Here is a 27168-nt window from a genome sequence, read left to right as displayed (position 1 = left end):
TTTGATTCCGAGAGTCTCTGTTGACTTGATTTCATTCAAGAGTCGCTGTTCTCTTGTATTCAGCTCAGATCGTTCCTCTTCCAGTCTTTGCTTCTCACTTAAAATCAAATGTCTTTCTTTGTCATTATCCATCTTCTTCTGATTGACCTGCTCTTTTTCTCCTCGGATGTTGTTCATTTCTGTTTCAACCTTTTCTTTGGTCATCTTTATTTGACCGTCCAATTCTTCTCGCTTTTCCTGAACTTTTTTCATTATTTTTTCTAGATCTTCTGTCATTCTTTTGAATTCTTTGTCTTTGCTTTCTCTTTCTTTTTGCTTCAACACAAACGTGTCAACAACACCTTCAAGTCTGCCTCTTTGAGTCTGGAACTGAAGGATGAGATCTTTGAGTGTTTGGAGTTTGATTCTGAGAGTCTCTGTTGACTTGATTTCATTCAAGAGTCGCTGTTCTCTTGTATTCAGCTCAGATCGTTCCTCTTCCAGTCTTTGCTTCTCACTTAAAATCAGATGTCTTTCTTTGTCATTTTCCATCTTCTTCTGATTGACCTGCTCTTTTTCTCCTCGGATGTCTTTCATTTCTGTTTCAGCCTTTTCTTTGGTCATCTTTATTTGATCGTCCAACTCTTCTCGCTCTTCCTGAACTTTTTTCATTCTATTTTCTAGATCTTCTGTCATTCTTTTGAATTCTTTGTCTTTGCTTTCTCTTTCTTTTTGCTTCAACACAAACGTGTCAACAATACCTTCAAGTCTGCCTCTTTGAGTCTGGAACTGAAGGATGAGATCTTTGAGTTGACTTTTCTCTCTGATTATCCCATCGAACAGACCGCTAGCGTCTTCTCTCTTCTTTTGTAATTCAGACTTGGTTATTTCCAACTGGTCCTTTTGCTCTTTCATACCTTTCTTTGCTTGTCGTAATATGTCAGATTGTTTCTGGATGTCCGACCTCATCCGCTCCAAGTCCAGTTTGTCTGTGTTCATCATCTCAGTCATTCTGTCCATACGCTGTCTGTACTGTTTCTCCTCTGCTTTAAGTTCATCCAATTCTTGTTTTCCCAAGTCAGCCCATTGCTTCTCTTTATTTTCCATGGCTTCTCTCCAGGTGATGGTGTCTGACAGAATAGTTTTTAGGGCTTCTTTTTCTCTCTCTAAAATTTCACTGTAAGAAGCCATGTTTTCTTTCTCTTCATCAAAGGCTACAAGCTTTTGCTCCAACAGTGTGTACACCTTTCCAGCATTGTCATTGTTTTGTTGCAGTCGGACCATTTTCTGTTGGATATCTTCACTCATTCTTTCTTTGAGTTGTTGGAGTTTCATTCTGAGAGTCTCTGTTGACTTGATTTCATTCAAGAGTCGCTGTTCTCTTGTATTCAGCTCAGATCGTTCCTCTTCCAGTCTTTGCTTCTCACTTAAAATCAAATGTCTTTCTTTGTCATTTTCCATCTTCTTCTGATTGACCTGCTCTTTTTCTCCTCGGATGTTGTTCATTTCGGTTTCAGCCTTTTCTTTGGTCATCTTTATTTGACCGTCCAACTCTTCTCGCTCTTCTTGAACTTTTTTCATTATTTTTTCTAGATCTTCTGTCATTCTTTTGAATTCTTTGTCTTTGCTTTCTCTTTCTTTTTGCTTCAACACAAACGTGTCAACAACACCTTCAAGTCTGCCTCTTTGAGTCTGGAACTGAAGGATGAGATCTTTGAGTTGACTTTTCTCTCTGATTATCCCATCAAACAGACTGCTAGCGTCTTCTCTCTTCTTTTGTAATTCAGACTTGGTTATTTCCAACTGGTCCTTTTGCTCTTTCATACCTTTCTTTGCTTGTCGTAATATGTCAGATTGTTTCTGGATGTCCGACCTCATCCGCTCCAAGTCCAGTTTGTCTGTGTTCATCAACTTAGTGACCTTTTCAAATTCTCCTTTTTTGCTTTTCAGGCCTTCTTTCAGTGTTCCTGGATCATGTTTTTCAAAGTCAGACCAATTCTTTTCTGTGTTTTTAATTTTTTCTAAATTCCTCTTTTCTTTCTTTAATGCTTTCCTTCCTTTTTTCTCTCTTTTTTCAAGTTTACTTTCACTTTTCTCCTTATCATTTATATCTCCACTGATTTGCACACTTTTCTCAGTTTTTCTAATTCGTCTTTCCTTTTCTTCTTTTTTATCAATTTTCACCTGATGACTTTCCTCATTTACATCAACTATTTTTTCTGTGTCTTTCAGTGTTTCAGCTCCATTCCAGTCTTCATTTTCCATGTATTTTTTCTGTTTCATATTCTTTTGATACAAGTCTTTACACTCTAGTTCCAGTTTTCTTTTCCCCTTTAATTCCATTTTTTCCTCTGTATTTGTGTACGTACCAACCTGACGTCGTTCTGTGTACTTTAGTTTTTGTTCTTCATCTTCTTCTTCTTCTTCATTCTTCTCCTCGTGTTTCCAGAACATTTTCTTCTCTTGAATCCTCTTCAATGCCCTTATAATAAATTCCTGTTTTCTTTTTATTTCCCACTTGATATTAATCGTCTCTCTCCTTGCCTGTTGGATGATTTTTGCTTGGACCTTGACGTGGTGTTTTAGGCCCTCGATCACTCCACTGATAACTTCCCAGAGTGTATTTAAACTCTTGTATTTTTCAGTACACATCTGAATCAGTCCCCAGTGCTTCTGAATTTGCTCAGGATTTTGTGTCATGGCTGACATGTTGGACTTGAGCATTCCACCTCTGATCTCTTCCATTTCTTTTTTCATCTTGAGCTTCATGATTTCCAGTTCATCCCTCTCTCTGATTATTCTCTCCAGTCGGTGGTCGAGTTCCTTCTTTTTTCTCTGCGTTTGTCTCTTCAGGTCATCCCTTTCTCCTTTTATCTCAGCTTGCTCCTTTTGAATGTTTATTCCAACAGTTAATTTATTTAGTTCTTTCATGCCATGCTCTTCCTTCTGTCGTTTCATTTTTAACTTCAACGCTTCTAAAGCATCCCTCTCTCTCAAGGTGGTCTCCAGTCTTTGGGCCAGTTCTCTTCTTGTCTTTTTGGTTTCTCTCCTCAGAGATGCCCTTTTCTCCTTTATTTCATTTAAAAACATTTCACTTTCCTTCTTTTGTCTCATGATTTTTCTAAATATATGTTCACTTTCTTTTCTCTGTATTTGTAGCTCAGACATCAGTATCTCCATTTCTCCAATTTCCCTTTTAGTTAGTTGTCTGCTTTCATCAAACTTCCCTTTCTGTGCTTTGATATTCTCTCTTTCATGGTCTGGATGAGCTTTAGCTTTAGCTTGCTGTGTTGTTGTTCTGGCATCCTCTGTCTGTGCCGCAAACCGCTCTGTCAGCATTTCGTTTTCAGCTTGGATTCCCAGGATTTCTTGAGTTCTGTCTGACCTCAGTCTTTGTAAGTCAGTGCTTTCCAGTTTGACAGCATCAGAAGCTTCATCTTTCTCATGCTTCAGCTTTTCTTTCTCGGCATCTGATCTTAAACAGTCAGGCTCTTGTTCAGCCAGAGAACTCCTCTCATATTGCATCATTGTACTGTAAAACATACCTGTTACTTTCACCTGTTTCACCGTTCTCTCGGCCACGTTTCCTCCTTCCCTGACTGCCACTTCAGTGTCTGGTCTCTGACGTTGCAGCTCATATATTTCTGTGATGAGCCTTTTCATCGCTTGACTTTTTGCCTTCATATGTTTCGCATCACGCTTTATTTGTCCCTTTAGTTCACCTTCTTGCTCCTTGAGTTTAGCTATTTGATTCTCCACCTCAACCTTCTCTGCATCTAACAGCAGATTTGATCCCTCGTAGGCTTCCCTGACATCCATCTGCCTGTGTGAGTACACATTCCATTCTTCCTTTGCATCAACACGACGGATCTCAGAGTATTTGTGCTCATGTTCTTGGATCTCCTCACTTTGATTCAGACCTGCTGATGTCACAGGATGTTGCAAAGGCACCGACTCTTCTGTAATTTGTTCTTCTGTTTTGTATTTGTCAGTTGAAGTCCCGGATGTTTGATCTCTCTGGTCGTCTTTGGGATTTTCTTTCTGAAGTTCTTGAAGTTTACACGTATTACATGTGTACATATAAGTCCTATTGATTGCAGACTGTGTCAGTATCCATCTGCTCACACAGTTTTTCACTGATGCCAGCTTGTCCTTCACAAAAAAAGAATTGTCATTTGTTAACATGATGAGCAGCTTAGTGGGGGAACCAGCAAGCTTAATAACCATCTTCAACAGAAAACAAAAGCAGTATATAAGTGTACTTTTTAGGCATGCGTACCATTATGTTACTCTTGGAAACTATAGAATCAGATTTGTGCCAATAGTAAGAAATAAAAAATGAAGAAAAATGTGAAATAAGTTAAAATTAAGCAAAAAATGTATAAAAAAAAAAAAAGTAGAACTTGTGATCCCCTTACAAGTAGAACTTGTAAGAAACCCTTAATTTTACTAGATCTCAGTGCTGCATTTGATACAGTTGACCACAATATATTACTCAAACGACTGGAAAACTGGGCGGGTCTTTCCGGAACTGTACTAAACTGGTTCAAAACATACTTAGAGAACAGGAAATACTTTGTGTTAATAGGTAACTTTACATCTGAGCACACAAGAGTCACATGTGGAGTTCCCCAAGGTTCCATCCTGGGACCTCTTCTGTTTAACATCTACATGCTCCCACTGGCACAGATTATAAAAAACAACAGAATAAACTACCATAGCTATGCAGATGACACGCAGATATATATTACAATGTCACCAGGAGACCGAGGCCCTGTACAGGCTCTTGGTAAATGCATTGAGGAGATTAATGACTGGATGTGCCACAACTTTCTCCAGCTAAACAAAAACAACACTGAGGTAATTGTCTTTGGAGCCAAAGAGAAACGATTACAGGTCACCACAGAACTTCAATCTATACACCTAGAAACTACCAACCAGGTCAGAAATCTGGGTGTAGTGATGGACTCAGACCTAAATTTGGAAAAACACATTAAGGCAATAACAAAGTCAGCCTATTATCACCTTAAGAATATATCAAGGTTAAAGGATCTGATGTGTCAGCAGGACCTGGAAAAACTAGTCCCTGCATCCATCTTTAGTCGGCTTGATTACTGTAACAGCATCTTTACAGGTCTACCTAAAAAGTCTGTTAGACACCTGCAGCTCATTCAGAACTCTGCTGCTCGAGTCCTCACTGAGACCAAAGAAGTGGACTCCATCAGTCCAGCTCTGAGGTCTTTACACCGGCTGCCTGTCCATCAGAGGATAGACTTTAAAGTTCTGATGCTGGTCTATAAAGCTCTGAATGGTCCAGGACCAGAACACATCAGTGACCTCCTGACCCAGTATGAACCTTCCAGACCCCTCAGGTCACCTGGGTGTCTTCTGTGCTTGGAAAAACATGCAGAAAAACTGCTCCATGCATTTGTTACTTCAGGATTGGACTACGGTAATTCTTTATTATTGGGCTGTCCCACATATTCTCTGAAAAGCCTTCAGTTGATCCAAAATGCTGCAGCCAGAGTTCTGATGAGATCTAACAGCAGAGATCATATTTCTCCAGTTTTAGCTTCTCTTCATTGGCTCCCTGTTAAATTCAGAATAGAATTTAAGATTCTTCTCCTCACATATAAAGCTCTTAATGACCGAGCTCCATCATATCTTAAAGATCTCATTATAAGATATTTTCCCAACAGAGCACTTCGTTCCCAAACTGCTGGTTTACTTGAGGTTCCCAGAGTTTCTAAAAGTAGAATGGGAGGCAGAGCCTTCAGTTATCAGGCCCCTCTCTGTGGAACCAGCTGCCAGTTTGGGAGGCAGAGCCTTCAGTTATCAGGCCCCTCTCTGTGGAACCAGCTGCCAGTTTGGGAGGCAGAGCCTTCAGTTATCAGGCCCCTCTCTGTGGAACCAGCTGCCAGTTTGGGAGGCAGAGCCTTCAGTTATCAGGCCCCTCTCGGTGGAACCAGCTGCCAGTTTGGGAGGCAGAGCCTTCAGTTATCAGGCCCCTCTCTGTGGAACCAGCTGCCAGTTTGAGAGGCAGAGCCTTCAGTTATCAGGCCCCTCTCTGTGGAACCAGCAGCCAGTTTGGGAGGCAGAGCCTTCAGTTATCAGGCCCCTCTCTGTGGAACCAGCTGCCAGTTTGAGAGGCAGAGCCTTCAGTTATCAGGCCCCTCTCTGAGGAACCAGCTGCCAGTTTGGGAGGCAGAGCCTTCAGTTATCAGGCCCCTCTCTGTGGAACCAGCTGCCAGTTTGGGAGGCAGAGCCTTCAGTTATCAGGCCCCTGTCTGTGGAACCAGCTGCCAGTTTGGGAGCCAGAGCCTTCAGTTATCAGGCCCCTCTCTGTGGAACCAGCTGTCAGTTTTGGAGGCAGAGCCTTCAGTTATCAGGCCCCTCTCTGTGGAGCCAGCTGCCAGTTTGGGAGGCAGAGCCTTCAGTTATCAGGCCCCTCTCTGAGGAACCAGCTGCCAGTTTGGGAGGCAGAGCCTTCAGTTATCAGGCCCCTCTCTGTGGAACCAGCTGCCAGTTTGGGAGGCAGAGCCTTCAGTTATCAGGCCCCTCTCTGTGGAACCAGCTGTCAGTTTTGGAGGCAGAGCCTTCAGTTATCAGGCCCCTCTCTGTGGAACCAGCTGCCAGTTTGGGAGGCAGAGCCTTCAGTTATCAGGCCCCTCTCTTTGGAACCAGCTGCCAGTTTGGGAGGCAGAGCCTTCAGTTATCAGGCCCCTCTCTGTGGAACCAGCTGCCAGTATGCCTTGAGAGGATATTTTCTTGTAATTTAGCGTTATATAAATAAAACTGAATTGTATTCCTGGGGGCTCTATGGGGTAGAGGATTTCAGTGACTCAAGAACGTGCACGCCTTGCGGTTACACCAGAACTGCATGGCCATCTCTAATAGTTTGACTTTCGCGATGTTCAGATTAAGAAAAACTTTTTTCTAAATAAATAATAAAATAATTTTTCTCTCAGTGGAATATCTCTAAATGCTCATCAACTTCAGATAAAGTATTGACACTGATAAAATCTTTGAAGAATGTTTCATGCTGTCAGGTTACGCCCGGTTACAAAAAGACAGCTAGCTTAATTGCCACTAACTGTTAAAGCTGCTTAAAACACAGAAAACTATTTAACAACGAGGAGCTACTTTAACAGCTTCAGGAAAAAATCTTAGTGTTTTATTTACAGACTTCAAAGAGTAAAAAGAAGGATAGGTTAAAACGATACTTAAAACAATATTTTAAAAAAACCTAGCTAAGCTATTTAGCATCTTCCATATTATATCTAGTCTGTGTTGGTGGCATTTGAGGACAAAAAAAACAAATGAAAACCAAGTCACATGTAACAATGCTCCTCATGGTCTGAAATGTGGGATATGGATTATATGTAACTAAATTATGAAATTCAATTAGTACTTTATTAAACATTAAAGTTTGCTTCAAATATGTTCAAATTAAGTTTATTTACATTTTGAAAGATGGCTGAATGACACTGCTAAGCTGCCTGATCTAATGTTTCAGCTGTGATGTAAATCTATCAAACAACTTTCAGTCCAACGTGTGAATAAAACCAAAAACTGTACTAACCTGTGCATAAACTGTACTAACCTAAACTGTACTAACCTGTCCATAAACTGTACTAACCTAAACTGTACTAACCTTTAGATACTAAGATTTATACACATTTGGATTTATGATTACTGGTTTCCTGCTGTTTGGAGTTGGAGGATACCTGGCATATCAAGAAATTAAGAAAACGTGGGCAGCGTTTGAGGGGGTCGGCAGAGCAATCAACACTCAGACTGAGATGTTCCGTGAGCAGAATCGGATTCAGAAGAGAAATGGAATAATTCTGGGAGAAAGTTGATCGCTCGGACCGGGCGGAAAAGTCCTGGAATTTGGCTATACATTCCACAATTTGGCTGTTTGGATTCGCCATTGAGACGCACCAGCAAAGACTTCAAGGCAGGCGGAAAAATTAAGAGTCTGCCTGACCCAAACAATTTTGTTATCTCAATCTGGCTCCCCTGTGCTGGCCTTGGCTGCCAGCTGCAACTTCTCCTGGATGTTATGTAAATAAGACGCTCTGCCCCATGTGCTCCCTCCCCTTCCTGAGGACTCCTGTGGAAACTGTTTAGGCTGGCTGATAAACTTTCCATCGCATTATCAAGGACAATGGCCTGAGACAGTGCTTCATGGACTTACTTGCACACACTCACACGCACTCACACACATGCTCAATGATTAACATACGCAACTCCCACACCTCCTCACCGGTCCCAATGCTTGATGTTGTGTGTATGTGTTGCTTTTTCTTTTTTGTGCTGAGGTTTTTTTGCAATCTCAAACTGTATCCTGGTAAGGGTAAAGTGTGAAATATGATTTTTCTCCTCCTCTCACCTAATGTGGTATTTTCTCCTATCTGGCAGCGCTTATCACTGCATGGCCACAGTCACCCATCTCCCTTGTTTGTTTTTTATGTTATGTTATGTCTGTCTGGATGGGTGCACTGGAACTTACTTTTTGTTATGCTATACTTGTATATGTGTAATGACAATGAATTTGAATTTCATCCATCTCATCTCATAAACTGTACTAACCTGTCCATAACCTGTACTAACCTGTCCATAAACTGTACTAACCTGTCCATAGCCTGTACTAACCTGTACTAACCTGTCCATAACCTGTACTAACCTGTCCATAGCCTGTACTAACCTGTACTAACCTGTCCATAACCTGTACTAACTGTACTAACCTAAACTTTACTAACCTGTCCATAAACTGTACTAACCTGTCCATAACCTGTCCATGGCAAGGCAAGGCAAGGCAATTTTATTTATAGAGCACAATTCATACACAGGGCAATTCAAAGTGCTTCACAGCTACATAAAATCACAAGAAGGCAACAAAATCATTAAAAAGAAATAAAAAATAAAAAAATTTAATTTAAAAAAAAAAAATTAAAAATCCATTAAAATAATCATTAATTAATTAAGTGCAGATAAAATACTTTCAGGTGTCATATGCACAGCTAAACAGAACTGTTTTCAGCCTGGATTTAAACATTGTCAGAGTTGAGGCCTGTCTCACATCTTCTGGAAGACTGTTCCAGATTTTAGGAGCATAAAACTGAAACGCAGCCTCACCTTGTTTTGTCCTGACTCTGGGCCCCAGCAGGAGACCCCTCCCTGAGGTTCTCAGAACCCGAGTTGGTTCATATGGCTCTAACATGTCAGAGATGTACTTTGGCGCTTGACCATGAAGAGACTTGTACACAAGCAGAGCTGTTTTAAACTGTCCATAAACTGTACTAACCTATCCATAGTCTGTACTAACCTGTCCATAGTCTGTACTAACCTGTCCATAAACAGTACTAACCTGTACTAACCTGTCCATAACCTGCCCATAAACTGCCCATAAACTGTACTAACCTGTCCATAACCTGTACTAACCTGTCCATAACCTGTACTAACCTGTCCATAAACTGTACTAACCTAAACTGTACTAACCTTTACTAACCTGTCCATAAACTGTACTAACCTGTACTAACCTGTCCATAAACAGTACTAACCTGTACTAACCTGTCCATAACCTGCCCATAAACTGCCCATAAACTGTACTAACCTGTCCATAACCTGTACTAACCTGTCCATAACCTGTACTAACCTGTCCATAAACTGTACTAACCTTTACTAACCTGTCCATAAACTGTACTAACCTGTACTAACCTGTACTAACCTGTCCATAACTTGTACTAACCTGTCCATAAACTGTACTAACCTGTCCATAATCTGTCCATAAACTGTACTAACCTGTCCAAAGTCTGTACTAACCTGTCCATACTGTACTAACCTAAACTGTACTAACCTGTACTAACCTGTCCATAAACTGTACTAACCTGTACTAACCTGTCCATAACCTGTACTAACCTATCCATAACCTGCACTAACCTGTCCATAACCTGCACTAACCTGTCCATAACCTGTATTAACCTGTCCATGACCTGTACTAACCTGTCCATAACCTGTACTAACCTATCCATGACCTGCACTAACCTGTCCATAACCTGTACTAACCTGTCCATAACCTGTACTAACCTATCCATAACCTGCACTAACCTGTCCATAACCTGTACTAACCTGTCCATAACCTGTACTAACCTGTCCATAAGCTGTACTAACCTGTCCGTAAGCTGTACTAACCTGTCCATAACCTATCCATAACCTGTACTAACCTGTCCATAAGCCGTACTAACCTGTCCATAACCTTTACTAACCTGTCCATAAGCCGCACTAACCTGTCCATAACCTGTACTAACCTATCCATAACCTGCACTAACCTGTCCATAAGCTGTACTAACCTGTCCGTAAGCTGTACTAACCTGTCCATAACCTATCCATAACCTGTACTAACCTGTCCATAAGCCGTACTAACCTGTCCATAACCTTTACTAACCTGTCCATAAGCCGCACTAACCTGTCCATAACCTGTACTAACCTATCCATAACCTGCACTAACCTGTCCATAAGCTGTACTAACCTGTCCATAACCTGTACTAACCTATCCATAACCTGCACTAACCTATCCATAACCTGCACTAACCTGTCCATAACCTGTACTAACCTATCCATAACCTGCACTAACCTGTCCATAAGCTGTACTAACCTATCCATAACCGGCACTAACCTGTCCATAACCTGTACTAACCTATCCATAACCTGTCCATAAGCTGTACTAACCTGTCCATAAGCTGTACTAACCTGTCCATAACCTGTACTAACCTGTCCATAACCTGTACAATCTTTGTCTACTTCCTTTCACTGACCAAGCATTCAGATGTGCATACTTTCAGGCTATGTGCTCATTCCGAGCAGGAAACCCAATTTCTGCCGAGATATGAACACACAACTTTTGGTGGGTCACAAGAATCCATGTAGCTTTCAGTTTAAGAAATGAGTTTAAGATGGTTCAGAATGTGATAAACTCCAGAAAAAGTCTGTCAGCAGCTGTTGAATGTGTTTGTTGGCTGAAAGAGACACTGATGGTTTTTTTCTCTGCTGGCACAAATCTGATTCCATTTAAATCTGCCCTGCTTTGGACATCTGGGGTTATGGGAGGGGCAGGAGTTTTTTTGTTTTTTTTTAATTAATAAAAATATAACATTCAATCCTCACACAATGAGACCTAATTACCCCTGATGAATAATTCCTAGTACAGGCTCAGGGTTCACATGTGTGTGTAAGCCGTTATTAAACAGAAAGAAAACAGACTCACCACACATTCTGCCCTGCTTCCTCCAGACTCTCTCTGGCTCTGGAGCATCTCCTCCCTGCTGCCCTCCATCTCTGCTGCACATCTCTCCATCTGAGCTCTGAGCTCAGCCACAGTAACCACTGTGGCAGTTAGAGCTTTCATCTTCTTCTCCACTTCCTGTCTTTGTTGGGTTATTCTCATCTTCAGCATCTCTAACTCATCCCTCTCTTTCATGGTCTTCTCCAGCCGGCGGTTGAGTTCCTGTCTCTTTTTCTTCACTTGATAATTCATCCATTTTATTTGGCTCCTTTCTTCCCTACAGTCCTTTCTGCACTGCTTTCTACCATCTGTCATCGTATGGAAGTCCTCTCCGGTTTCCTCTGCCTCCAGATTCACTGACTGAATGCTGCTGCTCACCTCTTCCTCGGTTATTTCTCTGCTTTTGTCCGCCTGGGGAAGCTCAGGTTCATCACATCCATCATCCCTGGACTCCAGAAGCAGCTCTGACCTCTGCAGCTCACCCTTTCTTGGTGTTTCCCTGCTGCTTTCTTCCCTTTTTCTCCTGCTACTTCTCATCATTTTTACAAGATCTCTTTTCTTTACCTCCACCTCGGCACTGATCACTTCCATTTCTGTGATCTCTGTCCGTATCCTCTGCAGCTTGCTGTCCAGTTCCTGCATTTTGCTGTCGGTGCTCTGCCTCATATTCTTTATAAAATCCCTTTCTGTTTGAACCAGTTGCCTCTCTCTTTGCATGTGTTCTCTCTCAGTCTCTATCTCCAGTTTGATTCTTTCTACCTGAGCTCTCTCAGAGTGGACGTGCATGGACTTTTCTTCCAGCTCCTCCAGAAGCTGCCCCATGTTTTCCTGGATACTTTTCAGTTTGATCTTCACAGGATGCAGAGTTTCAGGTGTCAGTCTGTCGGTGTCCTCCTGCAGCTGCTTTGTGTTCGTCTTCAGAAAGTCCAGCTGACTTCTCTCTCTTTCTGCATCTTCCCATAACTGTTCAGCATCTTGAACTGCTCGACTCAGCACTTGTCTTTGTGTTTCCATGCTTTCCCTTTTGGTTTTCATCTCACTTTCTAATTCATTTCTGTTTTCCATCATCTCGCCACTCTGCTGCCTTTGTTCTGTTGGAAAAAGAAATGGACAGAGTAACTCCCACCTGTATAAAACATTCAGCATCCAACCAAATATACAGTAATATAATAATATAATAATAATAATATCCACAGCCCCCTGTGCACCACCAGGTTTTATGCCATGTCTCCATTTTATGTTCATGTCTTTCTGTAAAAGGCTAAAGACTGCGAACAAAATGATTCAATCAATACAAAGTAATGCAACCGATGCAGTGGAAGTAGGACCTGAGGGGTGCACACAGACCCGTTAAGATGCAGGTTGTTTCATAATCCAGCTCAGAAGCTCTGCACTGTCCATGAGACTTAGGATGTGCCTCAAACGTGAAATGATCTGAAGATCTGGTGCCAGCCTGCTCCAGGTACTCTGCACCTCTTCCTCAGTCACTGAACCTCCAAGCAAAGATGAGCAAATTCCACGGCAAGAGTGGAATCTCAATCGAGTCTCAAGAGTCAAATGTATGAATCTCATCCAGCAAATGAGTCTCATACATTGTGAGAAAATTCCTGCTTCTGGAGTGTGTGAGAGGAGGGTTGTAGCCCGTCTACTGAGCGCGGGTCCGGTGGTCCCGACCAGTTCCTTAATCCAGCTCAGTCCAATCCAACTTTATTCATAAAGCACATTTAGAACAACGGAGTTGACCCAAAGTGCAGCATTTGTGCAGTTTAGACCAGTTTCTCATTCATTTGGTCCAGACCAGTTCCTGGGAGTTCTGTGGTGTGGTTCCTTTGGTCCAGACCAGTTCCTGGGAGTTCTGTGGTGTGGTTCCTTTGGTCCAGACGAGTTCCTCATAGTTCTCCGTAGTTTTCTCTGGACCCCTGCCAAATCTGACCAGCGATGACATGTTTAGCCGCATGTCGTCCTACAATCGCTGGTTGTCTAGATGGTGTCCAGCAAACAACGTGGGCTACAGAGATAATTGGCAATCTTTCTGGAGAAAACCTGGTCTGATGAGGAGAGACGGCATCCATCCCACTTTGGAAGGAGCAGCTCTCATTTCTAGAAATATGGATGAATTTATTTGCCACCCTAAAACATGACAACCCAGGGCTCAGACCAGGATGCAGAGTTGTAGTCTTACACACTTCTCTGCAGCTTCCCACCTGCTGCTACCCACCCAATCGATTAACACAAAAGGAGCAAATCCTCTTGTGCAAAAAGAAATTATTAAAACAAAAACTTTAACTGAACAAAAACATCAAACTATTAAATGTGGTTTGCTGAATATCAGATCTCTCCTTTCCAAGTCTCTGTTAGTGAATGAGTTGATTTGTGATCATCATATTGATATATTTTGTCTTACAGAAACCTGGCTGCAGCAGGAGGATCATGTTAGCATCATGTTAGCATCATGTTAGCATTAATGAAGCAACTCCCTCTGACTGTTTAAATGTTCACGTTCCTGGAACCACAGGCAGAGGAGGAGGAGTGGCAGCTATTTTCAGATCAGGGTTACTCATCAGTCCCAGACCCAAGATTAGTTTGAGCTCTTTTGAATCTCTGATTCTCAGTTTTTCCCACGCAAAGTGGAAATCCCAGAAACCTCTTGTGTTTGTTGTTGTGTATCGTCCACCTGGCCCTTATTCTGAGTTCCTGTCTGAATTCTCAGAGTTTTTATCCCAGTTAGTGCTGAGTACAGATAAAGTCATTGTAGTGGGTGACTTTAATATTCATGTAGATGTTGAAAATGACAGCCTAAACATGAACTTTAATTCTATATTGGACTCTATTGAATTTTCTCAGAGTGTACACAGACCGACTCACTGCCTTAATCACACCCTTGATCTTGTGCTGACTTATGGCATTAAGAGTGAACAGTTAACAGTGTTCCCTCATAACCCTGTCTTATCTGACCATTTTCTGATAACCTTTGAGTTTACATTACTTGACTATACAGTTTCTGAGAAGAAATTTACATATAGGTGTCTATCAGAGGATGCTGTAACCAGATTTAAAGAGTTAATTCCATCATCCTTTTCTTCACTGCCATGTGCAGATATGACAGAGGACGACTACATAAACTTTACTCCAGCAGCACTTGACTCTCTTGTTGACAGCACTATAGTTTCAATGCGTACAGCACTGGACAATGTTGCCCCTCTGAAAAGGAAGGTAATCAGTCAGAAGAGGCTGGCTCCTTGGTATAATTCACAGCTGCGTGCTTTAAAGCAGACCGCAAGAAAGCTGGAGAGACAGTGGCGTTCCTCTAATTTAGAAGAGTCTCAGTTAGTCTGGAAAGATAGTTTAACAATGTATAAGAAAGCCCTTCGTAAAGCTAGAACTGCTTATTATTCATCATTGATAGAAGAGAATAAGAATAATCCCAGGTTTCTTTTCAGCACTGTAGCCAGTCTGACTAAGAGTCTGAGCTCTGCTGAGCCAGGTATTCCTTTAACTCTCAGCAGTGATGATTTCATGAGCTTCTTTATCAATAAAATTGTTTCTATCAGAGAGAAGATTGATGGAGTCCTTCCCACTATTATCAGTGATGTATTATCAAGTACAGCAGCTTTAGAAGTATCTTTAGAACCTGATTTGTATTTAGACGGCTTCTGTCCAGTTGATCTCTCTGAACTAACAACAGCAATAGTCTCTTCTAAACCATCAACTTGTGTTTTAGACCCAATCCCAACCAGACTGTTCAAGGAGGTTTTCCCATTAATTGACACTTCCATATTGGATTTGATCAATCTGTCTTTGTTGACAGGATATGTACCTCAGAGTTTTAAGGTTGCTGTAATTAAACCTTTATTTAAAAAACCTACTCTTGATTCAGAAGTGTTGGCTCATTATAGACCTATATCCAATCTCCCTTTTATGTCTAAAGTTCTTGAAAAAATAGTTGCAGCTCAGCTTTGTGATCACTTACACAGAAATAATCTGTTTGAAGAGTTTCAGTCAGGATTCAGAGTGCATCATAGCACAGAAACTGCACTGCTGAAAGTTACCAATGATCTCCTCTTAGCCTCTGATAGCGGACTTGTGTCTGTGCTTGTCCTGTTGGATCTCAGTGCTGCATTTGATACGGTCGATCACAGTATCTTATTACACAGACTTGAACATGTTATCGGGATTAAAGGAACTGCATTAGGCTGGTTTAAGTCATATTTATCTGATAGATTTCAGTTTGTTCTTCTAAATGAAGAATCTTCCTCACACACCAGAGTAAGCCATGGAGTTCCCCAGGGTTCTGTGCTTGGACCGATTCTTTTCACTTTATACATGCTTCCATTAGGTAACATTATTAGACAGCATGGCATAAATTTCCATTGCTATGCTGATGATACTCAGCTGTACTTATCTATAAAACCAGATGAACCCAATAGGTTGGTCAGACTACAAGCATGTCTTAAAGACATAAAGACCTGGATGACTCAGAACTGTCTGCTTCTAAATTCAGACAAAACTGAAGTCGTTATCTTTGGACCTGAGCGCTTCAGGGAGAAATTGTCTAGCTATATAGTTACTCTAGATGGTATTTCCTTGGCTTCTAGTTCTACAGTGAGGAACCTTGGAGTTATTTTTGACCAGAACTTATCATTTGACTCGCATATAAAACAGGTTTCTAGGACTGCCTTCTTTCACCTTCGTAATATTGTTAAAATCAGGAACATCTTGTCTCAGAGTGATGCAGAAAAACTAATTCATGCATTTGTTACTTCAAGATTGGACTACTGTAATTCTTTATTATTGGGCTGTCCCACATATTCTCTGAAAAGCCTTCAGTTGATCCAAAATGCTGCAGCCAGAGTTTTGATGAGAACTAACAGGAGAGATCATATCTCTCCAGTTTTAGCTTCTCTTCATTGGCTCCCTGTTAAATTCAGAATAGAATTTAAGATTCTTCTCCTTACATATAAAGCTCTTAATGACCGAGCTCCATCATATCTTAAAGATCTCATTATAAGATATTTTCCTAACAGAGCAATTCGTTCCCAAACTGCAGGTTTACTTGAGGTTCCCAGAGTTTCTAAAAGTAGAATGGGAGGCAGAGCCTTCAGTTATCAGGCCCCTCTATTGTGGAATAAGCTGCCAGTAAATGTCCGGGAAGCAGACACCCTTTCCACTTTTAAGACCAGGCTTAAAACTTTCCTTTTTGATAAAGCTTATAGTTAGGGATGGCTCAGGTGATCCTGAAACATCCCATAGTTAAGCTGCTATAGGCCTAGACTGCTGGGGGGCCTCATCTGTCACACCTTTCCTCACTTTACTCTCTTTATGTATATGTGATATTATTGTGGTCATTAACTCGTGTTTCCCTGTTCCAACAGATATCCTTTGAATGGTGTTACAGTGCCGCCGCCGCCGCGGCCCCCTCCCCCCCTCCCCCCTCCCCCCCTTTCTGTCTTCTCAAACCCCAGCTGGTCGAGGCGGATGGCCACCCTTCCTGAGTCTGGTTCTGCCAGAGGTTTCTTCCTGTTAAAAGGGAGTCGTTTCTCTCCACAGTCGCCTCAGGCACGCTCAGGCCGGGAGATTGGACCGAAAAACAAAGAGTTTTCAGTGCAATCTGTTGGTTTTCTTAGCTAGGAAATTGTTTTTGAATTGGCTCTATATGAACGAATTGGATTATTTTATGAATTATGATTATTATTAATTAATTGAATTCCAATTGGCTTGAATTGGACTTACTATCTAAGTGCCTTGAGATGACATTTGTTGTATTTGGCGCTATATAAATAAAAATGAATTGAATTGAATTGAATTCTGTGGTGTGGTTCCTTTGGTCCAGACCAGTTCCTCATAGTTCTGTGGTGTGGTTCCTTTGGTCCAGACCAGTTCCTGGGAGTTCTGTGGTGTGGTTCCTTTGGTCCAGACCAGTTCCTGGGAGTTCTGTGGTGTGGTTCCTTTGGTCCAGACCAGTTCCTCATAGTTCTGTGGTGTGATTCCTTTGGTCCAGACCAGTTCCTGGGAGTTCTGTGGTGTGGTTCCTTTGGTCCAGACCAGTTCCTCATAGTTCTGTGGTGTGATTCCTTTGGTCCAGACTAGTTCCTGGGAGTTCTGTGGTGTGGTTCCTTTGGTCCAGACCAGTTCCTGGGAGTTCTGTGGTGTGGTTCCTTTGGTCCAGACCAGTTCCTGGGAGTTCTGTGGTGTGGTTCCTTTGGTCCAGACCAGTTCCTCATAGTTCTGTGGTGTGATTCCTTTGGTCCAGACCAGTTCCTCAGAGTTCTGTGGTGTGGTTCCTTTGGTCCAGACCAGTTCCTGGGAGTTCTGTGGTGTGGTTCCTTTGGTCCAGACCAGTTCCTGGGAGTTCTGTGGTGTGGTTCCGAAGGTGCAGACCAGTTCCTGGGAGTTCTGTGGTGTGGTTCCTTTGGTCCAGACCAGTTCCTGGGAGTTCTGTGGTGTGGTTCCTTTGGCCCCAGACCAGTTCCTGGGAGTTCTGTGGTGTGGTTACGAAGGTGCAGACCAGTTCCTGGGAGTTCTGTGGTGTGGTTCCTTTGGTCCAGACCAGTTCCTCAGAGTTCTGTTGTGTGGTTCCGAAGGTGCAGACCAGTTCCTGGGAGTTCTGTGGTGTGGTTCCTCTGGTCCAGATCAGTTCCTCATAGTTCTGTGGTGTGGTTCCTTTGGTCCAGACCAGTTCCTGGGAGTTCTGTGGTGTGGTTCCTTTGGTCCAGACCAGTTCCTGGGAGTTATGTGGTGTGGTTCCTTTGGTCCAGGCCAGTTCCTCATAGTTCTGTGGTGTGGTTCCTTTGGTCCAGACCAGTTCCTCTGAGTTCTGCGGTGTGGTTCTTTTGGTCCAGAAAAGTTCCTGGGAGTTCTGTGGTGTGGTTCCTTTGGTCCAGACCAGTTCCTGGGAGTTCTGTGGTGTGGCTCCTTTGGTCCAGACCAGTTCCTGGGAGTTCTGTGGTGTGGTTCCTTTGGTCCAGACCAGTTCCTCATAGTTCTGTGGTGTGATTCATTTGGTCCAGACCAGTTCCTGGGAGTTCTGTGGTGTGGTTCCTGTGGTCCAGACCAGTTCCTGGGAGTTCTGTGGTGTGGTTCCTTTGGTCCAGACCAGTTCCTGGGAGTTCTGTGGTGTGGTTCCTTTGGTCCAGACCAATTCCTCATAGTTCTGTGGTGTGATTCCTTTGGTCCAGACCAGTTACTGGGAGTTATGTGGTGTGGTTCCTTTGGTCCAGACCAGTTCCTGGGAGTTCTGCGGTGTGGTTCCTTTGGTCCAGACCAGTTCCTGGGAGTTCTGTGGTGTGGTTCCGAAGGTGCGGACCAGTTCCTGGGAGTTCTGTGGTGTGGTTCCTTTGGTCCAGACCAGTTCCTGGGAGTTTTGTGGTGTGGTTCCTTTGATCCAGACCAGTTCCTGGGAGTTCTGTGGTGTGGTTCCGAAGGTGCGGACCAGTTCCTGGGAGTTCTGTGGTGTGGTTCCTTTGGTCCAGACCAGTTCCTGGAAGTTCTGCGGTGTGGTTCCTTTGGTCCAGACCAGTTCCTGGGAGTTTTGTGGTGTGGTTCCTTTGGTCCAGACCAGTTTCTGGGAGTTCTGTGGTGTGGTTCCTTTGGTCCAGACCAGTTCCTGGGAGTTCTGTGGTGTGGTTCCTTTGGTCCAGACCAGTTCCTGGGAGTTCTGTGGTGTGGTTCTTTTGGTCCAGAAAGTTCCTGGGAGTTCTGTGGTGTGGTTCCTTTGGTCCAGACCAGTCCCTCTGAGTTCTGTGGTGTGGTGCTGTCACCTTACCGTGGTGGGGGGGTTTGTGTGCTCCAATGAGTCTGGGAGCTATGTTGTCTGGGGCTTTAAGCCCCTGGTAGGGTCACCCATGACAAACAGATCCTAGATGAGGGACCAGAGAAAGAACAGCTCATAAAACCCCTATGATGATGAAGAAAAATGGACACCGTGTTCCCTTGCCTGGACGCGGGTCACCGGGGCCTCCCCCTGGAGCCAGGCCCAGGGGTGGGGCCCGCCGGCGAGTGCCTGGTGGCCGGGTCTGTGCCCGTGGGGCTCGGTCGGGCACAGCCCAAAGAAATTACACAGGTCCCCCTTCTGACGGGCTCACTACCCGTGGGAGGGGCCATGGGGGTCGGGAGCCTGAGCTGGTGCGCGAGGGTGAGCGGTTCCGGCTAGATACAGTCGGACTCACCTCGACGCATGGCTTGGGCTCCGGAACCAGCCTCCTCGAGAGGGGTTGGACTCTCTTCCACTCTGGAGTTGCCCGCGGTGAGAGGCGTAGAGCAGGTGTGGGCATACTTATTGCCCCCCGGCTGTGCGCCTGTACATTGGGGTTCACCCCGGTAGACGAGAGGGTAGCCTCCCTCCGCCTTAGGGTGGGGGGACGGGTCCTGACTGTTGTTTGTGCTTATGCACCGAACAGCAGTTCAGAGTACCCACCCTTTTTGGAGTCCCTGGAGGAGGCACTGGAGAGTGCTCCTCCGGGAGACTCCCTCGTCCTGCTGGGGGACTTCAATGCTCACGTGGGCAATGACAGTGAGACCTGGAGGGGCGTGATTGGGAGGAACGGCCCCCCCGATCTGAATCAGAGTGGTGTTTTGTTGTTGGACTTCTGTGCTCGTCACGGACTGTCCATAATGAACAACATGTTCAGGCATAAGGGTGTCCATATGTGCACTTGGCACCAGGACACCCTAGGCCGCAGCTCGATGATCGACTTTGTGGTTGTATCGTCGGACTTGCGGCCGTATGTCCTGGACACTCGGGTGAAGAGAGGTGCGGAGCTGCCAACTGATCACCACCTGGTGGTGAGTTGGCTCCGCTGGTGGGGGAGGAAGCCGGTCAGACCTGGCAGGCCCAAACGTATTGTGAGGGTCTGTTGGGAACGGCTGGCGGAATCCCTTGTAAGGAGGAGTTTCAACTCCCACCTCCGGCAGAGCTTCAACCATGTCCCGGGGGAGGTGGGGGACATTGAGCCCGAAAGGGCCATGTTCCGTGCCTCCATTGTTGAGGCGGCCGACCGGAGCTGTGGCCGTAAGGTGGTCGGTGCCTGTCGTGGTGGCAATCCCCGAACCCGCTGGTGGACCCCAGTGGTGAGGGAAGCCCTCAAGCTGAAGAAGGAGTCCTATCGGGCCTTTTTGGCCAGTGGGACTCTGGAAGCAGCTGATGGGTACCAACAGGCCAAGCGGAACGCAGCCTCGGCGGTTGCTGAGGCAAAAACTCGGGCTTGGGAGGAGTTCGGGGAGGCCATGGAGAATGATTTCCGGACGGCCTCGAGGAGTTTCTGGTCCACCATCCGGCGGCTCAGGGGGGGAAAGCGGTGCACCGTCAACACCGTGTATGGTGAGGGCGGGGCTCTGCTGACCTCAACTAGGGACGTCGTGAGTCGGAGGGGGGAATACTTCGAGGGCCTCCTCAATCCTACCGACACGCCTTCCGATGAGGAAGCAGAGTTGGGGAGCTCGGACGTGGGGCCTCCCATTTCTGGGGCTGAGGTTGCCGAGGTGGTCAAAAAACTCCTCGGTGGCCCCGGGGGTGGATGAGGTCCGTCCTGAGTTCCTCAAGGCTCTGGATGTTGTGGGGGTGTCTTGGTTGACACGCCTCTGCAGCATCGCGTGGACATCGGGGGCAGTGCCTCTGGACTGGCAGATCGGGGTGGTGGTCCCCCTCTTTAAAAAGGGGGACCGGGGGGTGTGTTCCAACTATAGGGGGATCACACTCCTCAGCCTCCCTGGTAAGGTCTTTTCGGGGGTACTGGAGAGGAGGATCCGCCGGATAATCGAATCTCGGATTCAGGAGGTGCAGTGTGGTTTTCGTCCTGGCCGTGGAACAGTGGACCAGCTCTATACCCTCCGCAGGATCCTGGAGGGTGCATGGGAGTTCGCCCAACCGGTCTACATGTGTTTTGTGGACTTGGAGAAGGCGTTCGACCGTGTCCCTCTGGGACTCTTGTGGGGGGTGCTCCGGGAGTATGGAGTGCCGGACTCCTTGATATGGGCTGTTCGGTCTCTGTGTGACCGGTGTCAGAGTTTGGTCCGCATTGCCGGCAGTAAGTCGGACATGTTTCCTGTGAGGGTTGGACTCCGTCAGGGCTGCCCTTTGTCACCGATTCTGTTCATAATTTTTATGGACAGAATTTCTAGGCGCAGCCAGGGCGTTGAGGGGGTCCGGTTTGTCGACCTCAGAATCGGGTCTCTGCTTTTTGCGGACGATGTGGTTCTGTTGGCGTCGTCGGGCCGTGACCTTCAGCTCTCACTGGAGCGGTTCGCAGCCGAGTGTCAAGCGGCTGGGATGAGAATCAGCACCTCCAAATCTGAGACCATGGTCCTCGGCCGGAAAAGGGTGGAATGCTCTTTCCGGGTCGGGAATGAGATCCTTCCCCAAGTGGAGGAGTTCAAGTATCTCGGGGTCTTGTTCGCGAGTGAGGGACGAATGGAGCAGGAGATTGACAGACGGATCGGTGCGGCGTCTGCAGTGATGCGGGCTCTGCACCGGCCCGTCGTGGTGAAGAAGGAGCTGAGCCAGAAGGCGAAGCTCTCGGTTTACCGCTCAATCTATGTTCCTATCCTCACCTATGGTCACGAGCTGTGGGTAGTGACCCAAAGAACGAGATCGCGAATACAAGCGGCCGAAATGAGTTTCCTCCGCAGGGTGTCTGGGCTCTCCCTTAGAGATAGGGTGAGAAGCTCGGTCATCCGGGAGGGGCTCGGAGTAGAACCGCTGCTCATCCGCATCGAGAGGAGTCAGATGAGGTGGCTCGGGCATCTGGTGAGAATGCCTCCTGGACGCCTCCCCGGTGAGGTGTTCCGGGCCCGTCCCACTGGGAAGAGGCCCCGGGGAAGACCCAGGACACGTTGGAGAGATTATGTCTCTCGGCTGGCCTCGGAACGCCTCGGGGTCCCCCCAGAAGAGCTGGAGGAAGTGGCCGGGGACGGGGACGTCTGGGTCTCTTTGCTCAAGCTGCTGCCCCCGCGACCCGATCCCCGGAGCAGCGGAAGATAATGGATGGATGGATGGATGGGTTTGAAGACCCTTGGATGGACGAGCTTTTAACTCTTTCTATCATCTCCTAAACATGGCAGCATACAGCTATGACATATCTTTGCCTATTTCCCATATTTCTTTTCAGACTGATTCTTCATGAAATGTCTGAAAGTAGAGAGGCGGAACAAGGCTGGAAGTTTATCCACTCCTGATTCATGTCTGACACACAAAGAAGGTGAGAAACAGGTGAAACTGAAGTGTTCTTCCAGAAATCCAGCCAGCATCGTGGAGCTAACCGCTCTGACGTGCCGTTGGCACTCAGTGGATCCTGCTATGATGTGCCGGCGTGATGTGTGCACAGCGGTGGGTTAGGACATCTTCTTTTGCCTCATGTTAAAGAGGCCTTACAGTTCCAGTGAAAATGGCCGCCGGCACTAAGGAAAGCTCTGACTGCTCAGTGAAAAACAGCAGAAATGCTATTTTAAATCCCTTGTGGCAGCAGTTGAATTCATTGAGGAAAACCTAATTTACTTTATCTAACGTTTTTCATGTGAGATCTTTTTGTGAAACTTGAGTTTGAAAGATCTTATCACAGCTGATGTTTAGCAATGTTTCTTCCTATATTCTTTTAAAAATGCTGCAACAATTCTGCATTTGAATTCAAACCATTCTTCAGCTTCTGACCCACATGCCAACAGATAAATCATCAGTTCTGTAAATGTTCTGAATCCCCCCCACAGAGATGAATAAAGTATCTTTCTGTTCTAGGTTTATTTATTAATTCTTGTTTTGTTTTTACTATCTGGCAGAGAAAAATCTCATTTTTTTGTCTAAAGAATCTGCAAAGTAGTAAAAACAAAATAAGTAAGTTAACCTCACGGCTGGAAAAGAGGAGCCAATGAGCTGAAGGCTAAAATTTGTCAAAGAGATCGGAAAATCGAACCTCTGGAACAAAGGACTAACAACTTGGAACAGTAGTATAAATACATATATATACACACATATATATACACACTTATATATATATATATATATATATATACACATATATATATATATATATATATATATATATATATACACTAGTGGCGGCTGCTGACTTTTAAAACAGGGGAAGCCCATGTTACTTTGATTCTCACACGTTCATCGTATGACAGACTATCAAAACGCTTGGCTAAAAGCATGTCAACTACATTTGGTGTTGCTAACTGCTTAGCTGCGAGCATAGCCGCCATTGTGACAAAACTACTAGCTAACACGACAAACAAATGCGCAACAGGAATATGATTGAGAAAACTTCTAAACAACAAGGATGTGTTTCTTATTTACAGTGTAATATTTACAAAAGTGTATGTGTGTGAGGATGGAAATGGAAACGATGGGAAATGAGTGAAACTCCGACAGCACTTTCACAGACAACCAGTCTCTTTCGTACCCACTTTGGGACTGAAGTTCCAGCGTGCTTCTCCTCGCTTAAAAATTCGGCTGCCACAACATCTCTCATGATGGACAAACACTAACTCCAATCATCACGACACAGCCCCTCATATTGACACGCCCACGTCTAATCTACCCCCAGAGACGCCGGGCAGCCTCGGAATTGATGAGTTTTTGTCGGTTTAGCCAATGATGACCTGGAATTGTAGAAAAAAACTCTCCTCTCTCCCCCCCTCCTGAAGCCGGGCAGCCCTCGGCTCGGAAGCCTGGCTGTTAGTGGCGGCTTCATAACATTTCCTCAGTGAACGGCGGCGATTTCAGAACAAATCACTTCATTAAGCTACAGGACAACATGTTGGAGTTATGAAAGTAAATGCAGTATTGGGCATATCTTGTGTTTTGTGAATAACTGTTTTATCGTCAATTTAACATTGAAGATGTAGCAATTTCGCCAGAGAATGGGAGAGGCTGCCCGGCTTCCCGTGTTGTCTCTGAATAGCCGCGGCTGGTATACACACAGGGGCGGTTCTAGGGGCGGGGCCACAGGGGCATTGGCCCCAGCTGAAATCTGATTGGCCCCCTGACGTGCCCCTGTCCTGTCACTCATCTGTCTTTTGTCCGGTTCAGTTCCCGTCACAAAAACCGAAGAATAATGCTGTTTTAGAGGAGTGAAATGTACAGTAGTCACCCACATGCAACTTGTGTGTATGTTTGTGAGAGAGATGTTTTGAACTAACAGTATTTGTGAAAAAGTAAAAAGGTTTTAAAAAATGAAATAAAATGCTGGATTTTCTCACATGCTGTGTGTGTTGAGAGCATTTTGTCTATGTACAGTAAAAAATGCATGTAAAATTGGTTGGGAGTTTGTTTTTTTTTTAAATTACGTGTTTAATTAAGTGTTTGAACATGGTGTGACTGGTGAAATGTATATACAGTACCTTACCAAAACAGGGAATTGTGTGCAAGGGTGTTGGACAAATACTTGGCCCCTCTATGAACACTGTGGCCCCTTAATGGCCCCTTACTCATAAATATCCTAGATCCGCCACTGTATACACATATATATGTATTTATACTACTGTTCCAAGTTGTTAGTCCTTTGTTCCAGAGGTTTATATATATATTTGTACTTTTCACATGTCTGAATTTTGGGGCTATATATAGATATAGATATATAATAGAAGGCTTCTTTTGTTTTGACATTAATATGATCTGAAGAAATGCAGAACAAGTTCAGTATCTGTTGACTCAGGCCTTCCAGGACGTTTGTTTCACCTGTTTTTATAAAGAGCTCGCAGAGTCTAAGACTTTGTAGCAGACCATGTCAGGAGGTTTCAGCTTACCGGATTCCTTTAGAAGCTTCGGTGCCTGCTCTGAACGCATCTGGAGGAACCTCTCCTCACACTGAGATATTTCTCTTTCCAAAGCATAGAGCAGGTCCCTCATCTGCTCCAGGGGTGTCGGGACCCTCCGGGGGTCCGTGACGGCTCCGGCTGATCTCCTGAGCTTCTCCAGAGAGCTTCCTGCTGCACATGAACTGGGTGCTTACTGCTCTTATAGAGGTCCAACAGGGATTAACTCACAGTAGTGAGCAGAGATGTCTACTCAGTGGTAACTATGAGACATTTAAACTACTTCAGGGTCAAATGTCAGTTTTCAGTCCCACAGGATTTTACATGTTAAATGAAACTGAAGGTTTTTTCTTCTATTAAGTATTGAAAACAGAACTCTAAGTTAAGGCATGTATGAATAAGCTAAACAGTTGTGTTTGTTGTTGTGAATAATTATGAACTCACCCTGGTCTCCTGATTGGTCCATGTTTCCAGGTTACAAACTCTTTACGAGACTTTCCCCTGAGATCACAGACCTGAGCAGAAAAACATCCAAACAAACAAAACACACTTCAGATGGAGCTCAAGAACATTCCACACCCAAAGCTCAAAATGCCAAGTAATCAGATATATTTATACAAATGAGTCAATATGTTTTCAATCCTGGAGGCCTTTATCATTTATGAATTTTATACCCTCAGCTTTATTTAAAAACCAGATAAAGTACATAAGAAGTCACCTGAGTCACCGCTCTGCTTCGGTGGTCCTTCTGTGATGTCGGTGGTCCTTCTGTGATGATGAGGCTCGCTGTCTGCTCTTATCTTCAGACCTTTGGATATCTTTCCCTTGCAAACGTCTGCTGACCGACAGATGTGGTCGTCAGATAGCTGTGGCACACAGAAAGAGCACAAATGATTGGACGGTGATGGGTTTTGGGTTCTGGAAAGTCACGCTCAGGGGTCTGGTCTCCGCTGATAAGGGCGGGGTTCATGTTGGGTTTTCTGCAGCTCTGCTGATGTATGTAAGCGCTGAATAATTCCATGTGAGCAGACTCAGGCTCTCACTCAAGTTTTCTCCTCTCGGGAATACTCAAAAATGGCTAAAACTAGGTTTTTAGTTTACATTTACATGAGCACTTACAAAACTGGCTGACTGAGCTCCACTGGATCTTACTTATAATATATATACAATTATATATACTTGTAGTGTACAACTTAACTGCAGTCCACCTGCGCCTCGCTGAATTCACTGAGCATAACATCAGTGGAACATCTTTTCCTTTCAGATCAATAATATTCTTCTATTTACAGTAATTAATCCCTAAAAGGAAATCCTATTCCTGATGTATAGATTGTTATTAAATATATGCTAATGCTACAGACAACAAACTAAAAACAAACAAACAAAAAAAAAAAAAACAGCTAGCAAACATTAATCTTCAGAGATTGCCAGTAGTGGGTTGGGGTGTTGTTTTAGCTAGCTTTAGCTAGATAGTCTTAGAGCTGAGCAGAGAGCTGTTAGAGCTGTTCCTGCAGCCAGGTCCAGGATTACAGCATCTGTTGTTAACCAGCTCTGTGATCCTCCTCCTTTCCTGTTAGCGCTCTGTCTGCGGTCTCTGTCTGCAGAAAGGTGTTAGAGTTGTTCCTTGGAAATAAAATTGAAATATTATTGCCTTCCTAATATTCCTTCTGCGTTCATCAGGGGTTCAGCTCATCCATTTGATCAGCTAGTGATTTCACACTTCCTATGATTCAGGAAAGAAATAGCTTAAACTTCTTTCTCCTTTTTATCCATTTAGTTCTGGGTCTGCATCTTAGACATCTTCTCTTTAACACATCTGGATTTGGAATCTTATTTCAGGCTTTAGTTGGGCTTTTGAAGACAGTTAGCTCAAACATACAAATAATGTTGTACTGAGAACCCAAAACATTGTTGGGCACAATGAAACCATCTTTAAGTCAGGACCGACCTCTCCGGCACACAACTGGCCCAGCGTGCATCCGGATAAACCAGCAGCCTCACAGCTCGTCCACTCTTCTGAATCCCACCTCAGCCTCTGCTGGACTCCTCAGGATGTCATTGCCTCAGGAGTTACACCCACAGCTGTGGTCTTACCGCCCAGCCAGAGGACGCGACCCAGGAAACCAGCCTGCTAATCATCCCTTGCTAGAAATAAA

The 27168-nt window shown here is 44.6% G+C and overlaps 1 protein-coding gene across 1 annotated transcript; it reads right to left on the bottom strand.

The window, feature by feature from the left end:
* Positions 1 to 317: 317 nt before the first annotated feature.
* On the bottom strand, positions 318 to 25804 carry LOC142401408 (uncharacterized). The gene is made up of 6 exons (XM_075486800.1): positions 25731 to 25804; positions 25457 to 25527; positions 25004 to 25183; positions 11249 to 12357; positions 425 to 4131; positions 318 to 369 (listed from the first exon to the last, which is right to left on the bottom strand). Exons 2-6 carry the CDS (start codon positions 25476 to 25478, stop codon positions 318 to 320), a joined length of 5070 nt encoding a protein of 1689 aa, XP_075342915.1. The 5' UTR covers positions 25479 to 25527; positions 25731 to 25804.
* Between the last annotated feature and the right edge of the window lie 1364 nt (positions 25805 to 27168).

Source organism: Odontesthes bonariensis, chromosome 16 (genome assembly GCF_027942865.1).
Source record: "Odontesthes bonariensis isolate fOdoBon6 chromosome 16, fOdoBon6.hap1, whole genome shotgun sequence".
NCBI classification, from domain to species: Eukaryota; Metazoa; Chordata; class Actinopteri; order Atheriniformes; family Atherinopsidae; genus Odontesthes; species Odontesthes bonariensis.
This window is presented reverse-complemented; position numbering and strand designations above follow the sequence as displayed.

Coding starts and splice junctions, on each gene's coding strand:
- LOC142401408 (XM_075486800.1), bottom strand. CDS start 25,478: ATGGACCAATCAGGAGACCAGG. Junction 25,184..25,456: donor GGACCAATCAGGAGACCAGG/GTGAGTTCATAA, acceptor CATGTGCAGCAG/GAAGCTCTCTGGAGAAGCTC. Junction 12,358..25,003: donor GAAGCTTCTAAAGGAATCCG/GTAAGCTGAAAC, acceptor TTTTTCCAACAG/AACAAAGGCAGCAGAGTGGC.